General features: G+C 37.7%; 1 protein-coding gene across 3 annotated transcripts in view; it reads right to left on the bottom strand.

Annotated features, from left to right (window-relative positions):
* Nucleotides 1-17915, bottom strand: part of LOC149547872 (alpha-N-acetylglucosaminidase-like) — a 289389-nt gene that overhangs the window by 224818 nt on the left and 46656 nt on the right. For all 3 annotated transcript variants that reach the window (XM_089791923.1, XM_089791922.1, XM_089791921.1), the window contains exon 3: nt 2383-2594. In XM_089791923.1, the coding sequence (XP_089648049.1) occupies nt 2383-2594 (212 nt within the window). The remainder of the gene's footprint in view (nt 1-2382; nt 2595-17915) is intronic.

Raw genomic sequence — 17915 nt, 5'->3', positions numbered from 1 at the left:
ATGTTTCCTTAAGAAACAATCATAAAGAATAGAAACATTCTATTCTAGAAACAGAAAACTAGATATTAGAAACATTCTAATATTTATAGAAGATTACATCCAATTTTTAAACCATTCCAAGAAACATTCTAAGAATACAATTTTTAAACCATTCCATCGAATCTACCTTCATTCTTGTCACTGGACTTGGTTTTTCCTTTTTAATTGATTACAAGCAATTGTGACCCTCAAATGCAATCCAAAGGCAATTCAATGCAAAAAATCTATCCAAGAGAGAACAACACTCACCAGTAATCCATCTACATCTTGGAACAATTCATCTCAGCTACAGAAGTGGAAAATTCAAAGAAATCAGCCAGTTTAAGCTCAAACACAGGCATAGACTGAAGAGCTCTGGCACAATCATTAGAGCAACCACATCCATAAATATGGGAAAATATTCACCTTGAAGAAAACTTCAGTTGATAGGAGGTTTGTATTTCTCTAGAATCATTGCTCACATAAAAGATAATGTAATCCATTATTTTTCAATTGGGAATTCAAAGTTGATTGGTTATTTAGGTGCACATTGGGCAGCATCAACAGATAATAAAACAGCACATTATTGCATTTTTTACACTATGAAGTGGATTGATATATCAAATTTGGAAGCAGAATACACTGCATTAACAGAAATTTGTACATATGCAGTTTTCTTTAGTAGAGTTTTGGAAGACCTAGAGGAAGAACAGAGAAATCCTATAGTGATATTTGTGGGAATGGTAGAGCAGCCAAGAAAATTTAGTATTTCATGCAAGGACGAAACAATGTAACTGAAAGATCATTATGTGAGAATTGGTATAAGAGATGTTGAAATTCAGTTTTCTAGGTTAAAGGGACAATTGGAAAATATAATTACCAAAAAGCTAGGACAGATGACAAACCCAAAGTTTTTAGATAAAGTTGCAAATATAGGAATTCAAAATCAAAGGGGAGATACGAAATTTTGATGTCAGTTAGAAAAACACTCATAAAGTTATGAAGTTGACTATGCCAACAAAGTTAGGAAAATCTGATTAAAAAATTACTATTGGGTTGAAGTTGAACTGTTAATATTGAAGAAGATACTTCAGTTGTTGTAGATGGCAGCCAGTTGTTGAAGGTGACAGGTAATTACTATCAACTATGATAGAAATTGTTTTTGAAGACACCTTTTTTGCATTCCACAACTTATTGGGCTTTTGTTTTAGACATGAATTTTCCAAGAGTTAGATTAGTGTTATAAATCTATATTTAATTATTTTACTGCTTGATTCAGACTGTGTTTGCCATTTGTTTTGGCACCTTCTTTTAGAAAAATAGTGCTCAATTTTAGACTACACATAAGAACTTTTTTCAAAATTTCTTTAAACTATCTTTTATCTATTTTAAGAAGTATGAAATTCTATATTACATCCATATCATCAAACTTCCATTACTTCCTTGACAAAAGAAATCTATGAACTCCCCTGAATTAGAGCAAAACACAAAGTGAAGTGACTTCCCTGCAACCAAACAGAAAGCTCGAAACTGAAAGACTGATCTATTATTTGCAAAGGAACACTCCTAAGAGTGGCCATACTATCAATGCTACAATCTCTTCTTAGGAACTCTCTCGATCTTTCCAATCCATTTGTATGAAAGTCTTTATTAGATGCATTGTTATTCAGTTTGTAAGCAAGCAGAAAGATTCAGAAAAGAGAAAATCAACGGTATTCAGACCATGGTTACGGAACTCTTCGAGTCCTCGTGAGTCACGAGCAGAGTGACATAGCCAAGTCCAAAGGTCTCAGGAGTCTCCAAGAACTCTCTCTAGGCAAGACTCACTAGCAACTAATATTTTGCCGATTTTTTGCTGAGTCCCTAGTTGCGTCAGCATTGTCGAGTCTTATTTTTACAATTTAGACTCAAGTCATTTTTTACAACTAACAGTTGTTTATTTTTTCTCATTCTAATCTTTGAGCAGCAGCAACTGCTCCATACAAAATCTGTTAACAAATTACTGCCGATTTTATTCTTGAAAGGTTAATTGGTGACCTAAAAGAGATGGAAGTGATAAAATTAGAACTTAGTTTCATAAAGACGAACTTTTCTTGATTGTATGAGTTAATTATTAGTACAAAGTAAACTTTCTCTATAAGAAGAAAGGTATACAAAACTACCATAAAAGATGTGTGCAACTCCATTCTATCAAAGTACAAACCTATTTTACATTTCAGAGTGCATCTGAAAAATATACTTTGCTTACTTGTTTGTAAGATATGTAAAGGCAACATTAAGACAAACATCATCCTTGTGATAGCACTGAACTAGTATAGAAAATATATTATAGCTCAGCATGAAGGATGATAATTTAAAACATACAGCTTGAAGTAACTGCATTTTGGTAATAATTCCATGGAACTGGACGTTGAACCATAACACCCCCATTCTGTAAAAATGGTAGTGAGCCAGGCCCAGGAACTGAAGCTAGCTGTACTCCACCAGTCTTGTCCCATGACACATGAGCCCCACAATAATGTTTTAAATACCAATGAAGACCAGCTGCAAGCTCGACCCCAGTTGTTCCTTCAATGCTGCTTACAGGAAACCACAATCAGAATTGTACTGTCCCACATTAGAAATAGTCAAAATTTAAAATACGGAATTTGATTTCATAAGAATTCATTATAACTTTATGAGGTTAGAATTCATCACCTTTATGATGTCATAAACCAAAATGAGACATCTACTGAAAAACAATATATATTAAATCATAAATTACCTGCAACATAATAACTAAATCAAAATAGGCTTTGTCATAGTGAAAAAAGGATCCTTAATTCTTCAAATCAAATATTCCTCCTAGAAAAAAGGCAGATTAATTCATAAAAAGGACACAAAAATCATTTAACTTAGGGAGACAATTCACTAAACTCTTGTATGGTTTCACTCGGTGAATAACTTCATTGTGCCAAATCCACATCATTTCAGTTCTGACTGAATACATAGTGATCAAAAAATTCATAACCCTGCAACTAAGAATGTACAAGTCTACTACTTGGCGAGATTTAATGGAAAACATTGAGAATAGAAATTTCACAGTGCTGGGTTCTGTTGGCTCCTGATTTGACAGGATTTCAACTAACTTATGGAATGCAAAATATACCTAGGGGGTAGATAATTCCCATGACAAGTAAAGTATGATAGACCTAAGGACCAACTGACAAAGACGACTCAACTTTCTCCACTTTGAACTCTGCAACGTTCAAACAGCTGTACCTGGGATTAAATCCACTCTTCTTACAACATATTTACTTCAATCCCCAATTAAGAAGATGATAGCCCCTGCTTCTTCTAACTTAGCAAAAATAAACAATCCACTCTAGTAATCTCTAGACCAAGTGTGAGCAAATTATTCAAATCCTCTATATAACATTAAGTGACACAATGCAAGGTCAGAGAATCCCCAAAGGAGATGTCCGAACCCCCAACAAATAACCACACAGCGGAAACACAACAACAAGAAACAAGAATATAAGATCTGATACCAAATTACAGCTTCTTTATTCATAAAATAATTGATTACATGCAATATGCCCGGCTGTAAGGCCTTCCGGGTTAGGGCCAAATACAAACAACAATTACAAAATCAGTTCTGCAAGATCCCACAATATCCAACTTAGAACACAAACCTAGCTAGTCCAAATCCACAACTGTATAAGAACACCAAGAAGAATCGACACGTGTACCCTCATATCCACCAAGCAATCCTCTGGTTCTCAAGCCGCAGCCCTAGCTCTTCAAAATTTGCATTCTCTTCTCCAAGCTAGATGATCACAATGCTCCTACTCATACTCTGCCTAAGACTCCACAAAACCTCCTACTTATACCCAACTAAGCCACAAGTCAGCTGAGTTCATTACAATAAATTAAATCCCTTACACAAAATATATGTTGAGCCACAAGTCGACTACAACACAAATTAAATACCCATACATAAATTAAATGCCAGAAGTCAACTCACTAACAACTCGGCACCAACAGAAATCAAAACCAAGCCGAGCACTGGTAAATTCACAAGCATCGTCGAGCTCGTAGTGCAAACCGAGCACCACAGACCATGCCAAGCTCCAAGACCATGCCGAGCTCCATAGATATTGCCAAGCAACACAAAGTATGCTAAGCTCCCCAGCATAAACTATGCTCAATTGTGACCGAGCACCACTCCCTTGGTGATCGAGTCCCCAAACTCTAGGTCAAGATCCCTCCAATCATGCAAGATTGCTAACAAACCCAGGATGCTCTTGCATCATAAAGTGAAAATGATTTGATTTAAGATTTGTAACTATGCAAGCTTCAATATATGCTGAGAAGTAATGCTATGATCAGTGCGTTATCCATTGGGATTTCTTTCACAGATCAGACACTAAAACTCAAGATCTACTCCTCTACTTTGCAAATGAAATCAACATACATCTTGTATCCTCTACTTATCAAAATCTCTTCATTAAATCCTATGACTCATATCATGTCAAGCATTCACTTAATCCATTGGGTTAACAACAAAACATGATATGAGATATAATTCTAAATGAATTGCAAATGTGATTCAATTTCTTTATTATTGAATCACACAAAATCAAAGAGCTAAATGAAAAGAGACAAAATGCATAATATGCAATTCCAGGCGTTTTTTCATTGTATTAATTTGTTTCAAATTATAAATTTATAGTATTAGATTAAGCTTTAAAATGACCCCAAAAATAGACTCAGACTATCCCAGTCTTACTTTATCCTCTCTTTCATTGATAAGCATATCAAAACTAACAACAAGTACTGGACCAACAAATAAGGAATGTCACATTCACAAAATCAGAATTCGGATGCCTTCTCCAAGTCTTTGGAATCCTTTAATATGGAAGGACTGCAACAAGCTTCACACTGGAGAGGATGACACATGTCACATATTCATTTGACAAACATATTTAGTTACAATACAGTATCTGATATGCTTAGAGAATACGTGCAGCTAGTCCCTCCAAGGCTTGATGTCACATCTCTAGGATCCCATGACTCTTTGCTCCTTTCCAACCTCATGTTACATTCAAAAACTGAATTTCCATGAGCCTATTGTTGCTCAGGTAGGCCCCCAACATTTGAGTCATCAACCACGATGTATTTTTGCACCCATTCTTCATATTCATCATCACTTGGCCAAGAGTGTGCAAGGATTTCATCTGCTATCTGTATATATGAATTGTACTTGACAATTGCTTGGGTAACTTCCTTTTCCAAATTCTCATATAATGACCAAGAATTTACCAACTTTGTAATACAAGTTTTGAAAAGTACCATATTCATATCTTTAGCTATTTCCTTTGCCAACCCATGTATCTTATTTATTGACTTTGCTCTCCAATCTGTAAATTGTAATAGGTAGGACCAATGTACCCTTATATTCATCAAAAAAAATTCTCAGCTCCTTCATTTTGGCCTCAATATGTTCAGGCAAAACCAAGAAACCTACAAGTGATCTGACAATTTTGGCAGTGGGGAGGGTGTTAGTGGAAGCATTTGGGTCTACCCGTGCACATAATTCAATCTACTTCATTTTATCAATCCTCTTCACCCACATCTCATAAAATTGGTTTGACAAATTATCTGTCCTCTTTAAACTTGGCAATAGCCAAATCGAGTAGAGAGCATACATCATGGATTATGAACATCCTGGCTTTTTTCTCATTCAGGTGCATTAGTGCAGTTTGGACAATCACCGCTTTGTTAAACTCAAATTTGTCCTTATCATTCTCCACTATCATTATTAATTTCTTCTTTAATCAAGGCATCTACGTCTCTGTTTCCACTGGGTAGAATTTGTTTGTATTGGCAGAAGGGCAGTTGTTGGTGTCATAGGCACAATGCTTAACTGATTTGAAAGACCTGCCTCATCTGCACCTGTTGGCCTAGTCGCATCTAATTCAGCTATCCTCTGAGTCAAAAAACTAACTTGAGTTTGCAAACCTGCACTTAGTTTAGCTTGAGTCTCATGAGCATCGAAAACATGCTAGTCTTTTGCTGTCATTTCTTCATACTGTTTCTCACACTCCTTGGCCACTTTATCAACATATGCAGCATGGTGTTTAACCCAGCACTGGACTCAGTAAGCTTTGCATCTCCTACCCTTTGCAACACCACATTTCCTCTAATATCAGTACTCTCACTATTAATTTATTTTCTGTCCGCAGAGGGAGAAAAAGACCAAGTAGCTGTTAGAATCTGAAAAGATTAATAACCCAGAAAACTAGTGCAAAGAGTAAATATCTAAACTATGAATGCAAATGATACAAAATCAAAATAGCATCATAGAGTTAGTCTCCAAGAGAGTAATGCAAATGCTGGAAGCAGAATAGCATTAAGAGGATGCAAAAACAAGAGATAAAGTGCCACTCTTGCGTTTCGGGATCCTTTTCATCATTGTGATTCGTTGTACTCGCACTATTTTATAAAGTGCCATGGGGGGGATAGTTGTTTGCTGCTTATAGGCCCTCTTTCTCTAATTCCTCATGCAGTGTCGATGACACGTGCCTTTATTGGTGTTTTGTACCTCACTCTCGATGTGTTTGGCTCCTGTGTTGTAGGAGATTCTTGGCCCATCTTTTCAGCTGCCTGTCACCTCACCTGCCTTAAGGGGAGGTTATATTGCTGTTCTATGCTTCTTTGGTTGATGTTTTGTGCCTTCTATTTCCATGGAGGTTCTACAAATCAGCATTTTGACAGAGTTTTGCGGTTCTTCATGCTTCAATGATTCTCTTCTGATCTCTTTGTTCCTTCTTCTGGAACATTCTTTGCTATCTCTTTTTGGAGTAGGGTTTTTCCCATGTGGTTTTCTCTATTTCTCCTCTTTATAGAGATTTTGTTGTGATTGGGTACCTGATCTGGCCTTGTTGCCAGGACCCAATTCTTTTTCATAGCTGTGCTAGGTTAGCTTCCTCCCAAGCTTCGCTTAAGGGGGGGTGTTAGAGTAATTATTTATTCTAACTTATTAATTAAATCACTTTGATTTAATTAATTAAGTTGCCTATTACTCTAGTTTTCTTAAGCTATCTTGTAGGTGCATATAATTAATATTCTATTAATTATATTGTGCAACCCTAGCTTTTTTAGGCTTCAGTTTCCCTTTTCGAGTTTCATGATTCCTTTATAAGGATTCACCTCTTTGTATTTTATTCATTCACTTATTGGATTATATGAGATATTGCTCTTTGCATGTCCCAATCTGAAAAAACTAATCTCCCAAGAACACCTGCATGCATAACCCTGTCACATGGATGAAGCAAAGAACAGAAGCAAGGAAAAATCAAGGAGGCCAAAAAGCCAGATCCATCTTATAGACATGCAAAGAGCAATATCTCATATAATCCAATAAGTGAATGAATAAAATACAAAGAGGTGAATCCTTATAAAGGAATCATGAAACCCGAAAAGGAAAACTAAAGCCTAAAAAAGCTAGGGTTGCACAATATAATTAATAGAATATTAATTATATGCACCTACAAGATAGCTTAAGAAAACTAGGGTAATAGGCAACTTAATTAATTAAATCAAAGTGATTTAATTAATAAGTTAGAATAAATAATTACTCTAACACCCCCCCTTAAGCGAAGCTTGGGAGGAAGCTAACCTAGCACAGCTATGAAAAAGAATTGGGTCTCGGCAACAAGGCCAGATCAGGTACCCAATCACAACAAAATCTCTATAAAGAGGAGAAATAGAGAAAACCACATGAGAAAAACCCTACTCCAAAAAGAGATAGCAAAGAATGTTCCAGAAGAAGGAACAAAAAAATCAGAAGAGAATCATTGAAGCATGAAGAACCGCAAAACTCTGTCAAAATGCTAATCTGTAGAACCTCCATGGAAATAGAAGGCACGAACCATCAACCAAAGGAACCTCCATGGAAATAGAAGGCACGAACCATCGACCAAAGAAGCATAGAACAGCAATATAACCTCCCCTTAAGGCAGGTGAGGTGACAGGCAGCTGAAAAGATGGGTCAAGAATCTCCTACAACACAGGAGCCAAACACATCGAGAGTGAGGTACAAAACACCAATAAAGGCACGTGTCATCGACACTGCATGAGGAATTAAAGAAAGAGGGCCTATAAGCAGCAAACAACTATCCCCCCCATGGCACTTTATAAAATAGTGTGAGTACAACGAATCACAATGATGAAAAGGATCCCGAAACGCAAGAGTGGCACTTTATCTCAGTGCATTGCAAAAAGATGCTTACAATGAATATCAACAATGATCAGAAAAAACATAAAGCTGAAACAACAGAAGCTAGAGCCCAAAATGAAGCAACTGAAGCATCAAAATCGATCCGCGGACCTGAAACAATCAGGACATCCGCCAGAATGCTAAAACGCAAAAGACTGAATAAGATGTGCCTGGAACAAAATCTGGAACAACAACTAGCATCACTGGAAAGAGCACAGAAAGAGCTTTCCAGCGATATAAAGAAGTCCAAAATCGGAGATCGGAAGCTCAAAATACGCCTCCCGGAGTGCAAAACAGAACATCCGGCTTTGACTAACAAAACAGGAAACCAAACTGCATCAAAAGTCAAAAACACCTGTACCACCATCTCCGTCTCGGAACCAACTTTTCGGTGCATTTTTCGAATTAAAAACATACGTCCGTATGCTCAAGTTACGGAGAAAAAACCTCCAAGGCCTCTGAAAATGCAAAAAATTATTTTTTTTTTAATAAAAAAACAATAAAAAATAACAAAGAACCTCCACCACCACCGCACCGCCGGCGGAGCGGAGGTCGGGTGGTGGGAGGGCGGAGCGGAGACCACCACGGGCGGGGCCGCTGCGGGCTGCCGGCGAAGCCGCTGCGTGCCGTTGGCGGACCGCCAGCGGCTCCACTGCGGTTTCTTAACCGCGGCGGCTTAAAACAGCCACAAATAAAAAAAAATTGCAATTTTTTTTTTGAATTTTGCCTCGTACTGCGTGCAGGGGGCTGTACGGCCCTGTCGGACAAAAAGAATTTGCCTCTCAGACCAACGGTGTCCAAAATGGACAAATTTTATATGGATTTTGACTGTAAACAGCCTTCCAAATTCAATGGAAGCGTTCGTTTGAGCCCAAAGTGCCCCAAAAAAAAATTTTAAGTTGTCCGTACGGCCTCCCACTGCTCCGAAAATCACAGCTTCTAAAACGCTTCAACAAACCACGAACAGCGAGCAGCAAGCTAGCTCTGATACCATGTTAGAATTAGGTGAAAAACTAATCTCCCAAGAACACCTGCATGCATAACCCTATCACATGGATGAAGCAAAGAACAGAGGCAAGGAAAAATCAAGGAGGCCAAAAAGCCAGATCCATCTTATGGACATGCAAAGAGCAATATCTCATATAATCCAATAAGTGAATGAATAAAATACAAAGAGGTGAATCCTTATAAAGGAATCACGAAACCCGAAAAGGGAAACTAAAGCCTAAAAAAGCTAGGGTTGCACAATATAATTAATAAAATATTAATTATATGCACCTACAAGATAGCTTAAGAAAACTAGAGTAATAGGCAACTTAATTAATTAAATCAAAGTGATTTAATTAATAAGTTAGAACAAATAATTACTCTAACAGTAGCCAGGGCAGCAAGATCTTCACTATAATACATACCTCTAGTGGGCCTATCTGATTACTTGATATCAGAATGGGGTGACCTCATGCCTTGCATGATGGAGTCAAAAGCAACTGCATCTGCTGAGTCCAAATTTGGCAACAATGGGATCCCTGGTTCGTGCACAATTTTCCTTCTCTCTTCAGGAGTGATAGCTTCAAACTTTTTCATCATCTCACCCTCTATCTCCTGCATAAGGTCATGATCAATGGCCTCAGGCTTTTGTGCTTCCTTGTCCTCCATTTTCTGATGGAATTCTTGTTTATAGTATTTCCATAGCAATTGCTTAAAAGCTACCGATTTGACAAACTCATCATCTGCCACAAAGCCTTACAAGCTTCTGCTCTTACATCTCTAGGAAAAACTCCTTTTATTCCTTGAGTGGTGATGTCAGAAATGGGTGCTCTTGGCATGAGAGGGGTTTTTCTTGTCATTAGATCATCAGCCACATAAATAATATATTTTTCTTCTTCCTCCTCCTCATGAACATTTTCCAATTCTAATTGTCCCAATTTGGATGGCCATTACACCCTTTGGGAACCCCTCCTTTTCAAGAAACAAGTCATGATGTCTGCCTGATGGTGAAGGTGGGGTGCATGGCCTTGGGGATTGAGGTGGTGGGCTTCTCTTTGTTGAACCCTTAGCCTCTTGTCCTTGGTAAATCACAGGTGCTCTAGATCCCCTGGTAGATCTCTTCCTTTGGTACACCTTCAAGCCACTCTCAACCCTTTTCGTCTTTTCTGCTTGAGCATCTTGAGGCTCTGAGACATCTCTTGTCTCTTCTGCCTCTTTTCCTCTTGGGGAATCATGTCTGCAGTAACAAATTCAGACCTTGTGCACTTTCAACAAATGTAATCTTTGAGCGCTTAGCACTGCCAAGCTTCTCTTACATGGCTTTACAAATCTCCATGAAATTCTCAACAAGAACTCACAATTTCTTGGCTACAGGCTTAGTACATGAAAGTGGATCATACTGAGGATCCTCCCCATGTATTTCTTCCAACGTGTCTTGGAAAACATGCCACTTTCTTTCCGTCTTGTTTTGAGATTCAACATCCATATCATTTCTATTAATGTCCTCAGGGAAGTCAAATTCATGGTCTCCCCTAGGCTTCAAATTCACTCTACTCATCAACATCAGATAAAAACCCTCTATGTCATTTAGCCTTTTGGTACTAACCCCAGTCCTATAGGGTCCGAGTAATTGAAAATAGCCTTATGACCACCTTTGACCATTGCAAAGTGATGAAAAATGGTAAGGTCTAGGAAAAAAGTTGCCTTCCCTCTCTTTGGAGGAAAATCATCATCCTACAGCATCCTAATCTGCCTCATGACTTCCAAAAATCCAACATTTGAAGTAACATATCTTGGCAATACTAAGGGTCTCCCTGGGAAACCATATATCCTGATGATAGTAGTGTTGAGTAGAAATAAACATCCCCCCACTGATAACATAACTTTGGAACAAATTTCTAGTCAATGGGTCTCAAAAATATAAACAAGGAACATGGAAAGTCCTCAACTATTGGCGAGAGTCTCTTCTTGAGTGATATCCCAAATTCATTCTCAAATGATCTATAACTACACATATTCCAGTCAAAAGACATGACTGTTGCCCATAGTTGGATTAGCAAAACTTCAACATCCTTTTCCAACTCCAACTCCATATGTTTATCAAAATAATCCTTGCTGTGGTACAAAATCATGTGCATAAGCAATGAGTACCATCAAGTATTTCTCCTTTGTGCAAGGTTGTCAATCCCTCATTGATCCTTGCTTCTATATATTGGGGGTAATCATATATAATTACAACACCATATTTCTGAGTTCCCAAACACATCTACATTTTTGCTTTGTTAAACTTTCCGTTATTCTCTAACCCTAATACCTGGTATAGGGTTGTATGTGTGTCTGTCATTATATCATCATAATTTTCTATATTGCCTACTAGAGTCGCCAGTAGCTCTTTCTAGGGATGATGGGCAACTTTTATCCATGCAAGAACATTAGAATCTTTGGGTGAGCAAACTACACACTTGATACTTTGACAACTTTAGAGAGCACCAGGCAAGACAACAACAACACAACAGCAAAACAAGAGGAAACCAACACAAAACATATGTACAAGGTAAACCAGAAAAATGAAAACAAACACCCCTATGTACAAACTTTACAGGGGTGTATACACCTATCTATTGTTCATGGAAGACAAATACCTTCAACAAAAGTACTTCTTCAGGAATTGTCCATGAACAAGCAATTCTAGAAGGTCACCACAAAGTTCCCTTATGATGTATGAATCCTCTCCCCACTTGTTATGAATCATGTATGAACCTAGCTAAATTGGGTCAAATTTTCCATGCTTACCTTTATCCTCCAATTTGGCATTCGAAAGAAGTACTAGGTCATTCGTCTCATATTTTCTTACTATGGATCACTTCTCATACAAGTGCTTCACCTGCAATTGTAACTATGCATTCTTTACAACTATCTTTCTTCTAGTATGTCCTATTCAAGGTGTCATCTGCATGTCATCTGTCACATTTTAATCATATTGTTGGATTACTTTGTACATTCCAATCACATTTTTTTGAGGCAACCTTGCATGTATACCATAAACCAAGTCAAAAGGTACACAACCAATGGCCCTTTTTACTGTTACTTGGTTTGCCCATAATGCTAAAGGTAACTTGGAATCCCAAGCTTTCTTATTTTCATCTAGATCCTTTTGATGATTTTCAATAGGCTCTTGTTGTTGGACTCTTCTTGTCCATCCCTTTCAGATGGTATGGGGAAGATGTGGATATGGTAATCCCATACTTATCACAAAATTGTATATATTTGTCAAATCTAAAGCATATGGCGTTATACGTTATAATCTTCTCGAGGCAACCAAACCCGATGATAATATTTTTCAAGATGAAATTAGACACTACTTTAATGGTTGATCTTCTAGTAGAGATAGCCTCCAACCATTTTGTAAAGTAAGTTGCCACCAAAATCCAAGAAAGTCCCCAACTGGACTTATTTGCAATTTCACCTACAAAGTCTATCCCCCATTTTTGAAATGGTGCTTGCACTTCTACTGGTTTTAATGGCAAGTTACTAGAAAACTTTAGCTTACCTGCAAATCTTTGGCATGCATCACACTTCTTGACCAACTCATGGGCATCTTGAACAATGTGGGCCACCAAAATCCAGCTCTTGTCACCTTATATATTGTAGTCTTTGTCATGTAGTGACCACCACAAACCCCACCATGCATATCATTTAAGATCTTGACTGACTCTTCCTGGTCTACATATTTTAATAAAACACTTTTGTATTTCTCCACCACAGTTTCCCTATGACAATTACATACTTAATGGCCGATAACTTCAATGCCTTTTTCTCATTGTCACTTATCCCAGGAGGGCAATGCATGTGTTGCAAATAGTGCATAACATCTTTATACCAATCACATAAATCCATTCACACAAATAGGGCCTATGATCATCATCCATTTGATTTATTTGATTGGCATCCAAATTAGCCTGTGTCATCAATTTTGCTAGGCCCTGGCCTCTAACCAACTTGGTGATTTGGACATCTATATTGAATTCTTGGATCCTATCGATCCATCTGCATCTTCTCCTTGAAACCTCCTGCTGAAAGAAAATGTCCTTCACTGCAACACTAGGGACAAATGCTATTATTGTTGCTCCCATCAGGTAACATCTAAATGCTTTTATAGCCCTTACCAATGCATAGGCTTGCTTCTCATTTATATCATACTTCAATTATGCAGCTTGGAGAGATTTGTTAAAAAATGCAATGGGTTGATCAGATCCCTCCTCATTTTTCTAGAGTAAGATTGTTGCAACTGTGTGAAATGAGGCAATGGAGAAGATGTGCATCGGTTTGCTATAATCAGGAGCTCTTAACACAAGTGCATTCTTGATGGCTTCCTTGATATTCAAAAACGCTATTGATGGTTCACCATCCCACTTGATCTCTACTCCCTTCTTAAGCATCTTTCAAATTGGTCTACTTATCTCTGCCAAGTTGGTTACAAATCTCCTCAACAAATTAATTTGTCCAAAGAAAGATTGAATGTCCTTCACATTCTTAGGCCTTGGGTTCTTATCAATGGTTGCAACTCTCTCAGGGTCTATCCTAACCCCTTCTTTGGATACCAAATGACCCAAAAGCTTACCTTTTATTACCCCAAATGCAAATTTCCTTGGGTCCAAAGAAACGCCATAGTCCAAAGCCCTTATGAAGATTTTCTCAAGGTGTTTACAATGCTCCTCCTCTTTGGAATATGCAGTGAGATCATCTTGGTATACCACCAAGAACATATCTATGAAGTCTACAATGGCCAAGTCCATTGCTCTTTGAAAAGTAGCTCCAACATTAGTGACTCCAAGTGGCATTCTCACATAGACACGTGTCCCCCAAGGTATGGTAAATGCAGTCTTATATTTATTTGATTCCTCAACAAACACCTAATTGTAGCCTAAAAACCCATCCATCATTGACATCAACTCGGAACCTGTGACTCCCTACAACATGGCCTCCATATTGCGTAAGCCATAGTTGTCTTTCATTAATGAAATGTTTAGGTTTCTGAAGTCAACACAGCCTAATGTCTCTGTTATTCTTTCTAATAGGCACTAGATTGGAAACCCATGAGGAATGTTGAATTGCCTTTATGATGCCAACATCCTTGAGCTTCATCAGTTCTTCTTGCATCTTTGGAGCAAGAGTTTGGTTAATTGGCCTTTGCTTCTACATGCACGATTTGAAATTTTCTTTGAATGTGATAACATGCTTGAAAAGATCTTCCCTATAAACCTTCAAATCATCATAAGACTGTAAAGACATGCCTATACTTCCTTAACAATTCAACCAAGGATTTTCTTACCTCGGGGGATATCTTCTTGCCTGTATGCACCTTTTTAGGGGCTTCATTAGAACCTAGGTTTATCTCCTCTAACTCCTCTAGTTTCTTGTCTCTCACATTTGATTGTACCCTATCTTGATTGTCAAAAATACTTTCCAACACAACCAGGCCCTTGGGAAGCTTATTTGTTTTAAGTTTAATCACTTCATTTCCAAAAATGGTCTCATTTCCATCTATGGTCTGTACAAGTGCACTGTAGTCAAGTTCTTGGCCATGGTATCTACCCTTAGAGTTGAGAAAATTTAAGATGTTTGAATCATCCTTGAACACCTGGAAACTTTCAACATTATCTAGGATTGAGGACCTAATTTGTACCTCAACTCTTGATACTCCTACAAAAGTCATGCCACCTGGTTTTATGGCCACATTTGCAAGGTCAGTCATTTTGTCATTGCTTCTGTCCATCCACACAATTCCAAAAGCATCAAAGGCTTCAATCTCATCCCATACTGCATTTCTATATTGTTTTAGCCTTTTATTCTTGGATGCATATGATGATATGACTTGTGATACTACTACTTTAGAATCCCCAATTACATGCAAACACTTTATACCATGTTTTGCAATTAACCATAAACCAAGGAGCAAGGCCTCATATTCTACAATATTATTAGTACAAGTGAAGTCCAAGGTGAAAGAAAACCTAAATGTCTTCTTCCGTGGTGAGATCAATAACACTCCAGCACCAGCACCTTCTTTAGAGTTAGCACCATCAAAGTACATAGTCCATAAGTCTCCCTTTTCAAAGTCTTTCCTTACCTCTTGCGTCATTAGTGTAGGTGTTACTCCCTCTTCCAAAACAATGACCTCTTCTCTAAAAGCATTGATATCTATATCCAAGAAGCATGTTGCATCATTGTCAATGCTTCTCTCGATCATGTATGCAACCCTTAGCTCCCTATCTACTTTCACCGCTTTATCACCAATGTGGAAAGTGGCAAATGACAAGTCACACTGCAAACTACCACCCATAGCAGCACTCTATTTTCTTGACAGCAGCATACCATAACGAGGAGGGATATCAACTACCAGCACACTCATAGTTAGCACAATCATAGTTAGGTTCTTTTATGGGTAGGCAGCCAACTTGAAAGTGCACTGATGGTTCCTATAACAAGGACCTCTCTAGAAACTAAGGCACAACACCTTCCTTGCTTGGTATCTACTTTCAAGCTTGTCATGTCCCCAAATTTTAATGTAATTTTTTAATTTAATTAATTAATTAACTAGTCCCAAAATTTAGATAATATAAGGACCTTTAATAAGTTACTTTAATTAACTAATATGGGTCCCAAGTTAATATTTGGATTTATGGTTCCAATTGATTTAATATACCTATTTTTATTTTAGTTTCTGTTGGTAAGTGTTGTTGTTAGCTATCTTTGTACACCCTCGGAAAGGTTTTCCCCGATGGGTATTTAAGCACGGCTTGTAGGTAGTCATAGATATGCTTTTGGATTATTTTCTATGTATTGTGAATTCCTATTGGAGTTCTAGATCGTTCGCCATTTTAGAAGTGAAAGATCTTCCCTATTTGGCTCATGCAGTTTCAGTGGGATTCAACCCTCACCTTATTCCGTTGTTGCATGTATGACTTCGCTCGGATCTGGCAAATCGGAGCACCATCTTTGGCAAATATTAATCGAAGGGTATTTGTGTTCTAATTTCCATTATTATTTGATTCTATCTGATAAATTTGGATCCATAAGTTTAGATTGCATTATTGAGTATCACTTCCATCTGTACACCTTTTATCATTCCGCACTTCAAGAGAATAAACAAACAAACAAGATATCACTGAACGACATCCATGTGTTTCATACAACTTTCCTCTATTGCATAGTCTCTTGTCCGTACGGCTGACCTATTCTTCCACGCCGTACTTCTTCTCCACCCTCACCATACAGCAATTTGCACCACCGTACGGCCACCAAAGCCTCCTCACCATACGGCTACATTGCCCCAATGCACCGTACGGTCTCTTCCTTCATCTCCCCATACGGCTACACTGCCCCAAATCCATTTTACGGTCCCTCCATCCTATCATATGGCTACTAAGGACACTGTACGACTTTGCTGCCACCGTACGGCCTTGATTCCACCTACTTCTTTGTGATGATACATCAAAAAACAAGTCAAGAAGGATAATTTTTTTTTTTAAAAATTTTGTAAATTATACACTATATTTTATCACTAAGCTCGGGAATCCATTTATCATTAATTTCTAAAATGATTAATTAATTATCTCCTTCGTTCAACAAAAAAATATATAATAAGGCAATCATGATTAAAGCTAATTGATTTTTAGATCTTTATTTGATTATTATTAATTAATACTGCAATTAATAATTCCTTATAAATTATTATATATGTCTTGTGGTTTATTATTGATTAATGCTTTTTAGGCAAAATGTAAAACATGGCTATTGGTCACATAATCTTCCAAGGCTAATGTAGGGTATGTGAATAATATGAAAAGCCGCTATAGTGAAATGATAAAGATGTGGTTTAATTGTGAATTAAGGCAAATGAACAAGTCAATGGTTGCGACCTTCCAAGAGGAACCCCTGCATCACGTATAAGATAACCATCGAAGGGAGCTCGGAATGGCAGAACAGGCGTGGAACAGACAAAGTGGGAAGCACAGGCTTGAAGAGCAAACGAGGCATTGGAAGTTAGGAACGAAACAAGGGAATCCCGACAGCTTATCCTCCTCAGCGGAAACCAAACATAGCTTAACTCCTTCCTCAGCAGATATCATACAAGACTTGTTCAGCGGTAGCAGCGGTGACGCCTAAACATAGGAAAAGCGAACCAGGAAAGACGTCCCAGCCCACTCGCAATAAGAGGGTATTTTATATATATATATATATATATATAATACCTGGCCACAACAAATAAGAAGTCACGTTTTTGGAAGAGCACAATGGGATAAGTGATAAGAATCAAACCCTTGGAGCTGAATTTAAGAAACGTCCTTCCAAATTCCAGTTATCATCACATCTAACCTTTGTAGGAGTCGTTCATTGGAAGGGAAGATACATCATCGAGTTTGCACTGTAACTAGTTCTTCTACCACTTTAACTCTCATTCAGCAGCAATAAATAAGAGTACAGGGTTCAACATACAAGCTATATCATCACAAATTGGGAATCCACCCCTAGAGTAGGATTACATTACGAACTGATAAGTGAACTAAGAAACCAATTTAAAAAGCATTGGGAGATTAATTCTTAAGAACAAGAAATAAGGCAGCGGTCATACTCTGAAAGGTCA

This window comes from Cupressus sempervirens, chromosome 7, assembly GCF_028749045.1.
Source record: "Cupressus sempervirens isolate cs-2001-9-10 chromosome 7, ASM2874904v1, whole genome shotgun sequence".
Lineage (NCBI taxonomy): Eukaryota > Viridiplantae > Streptophyta > Pinopsida > Cupressales > Cupressaceae > Cupressus > Cupressus sempervirens.
Note: the sequence above shows the minus strand (reverse complement) of the source record. Positions and strands in the feature narration are given on the sequence as shown.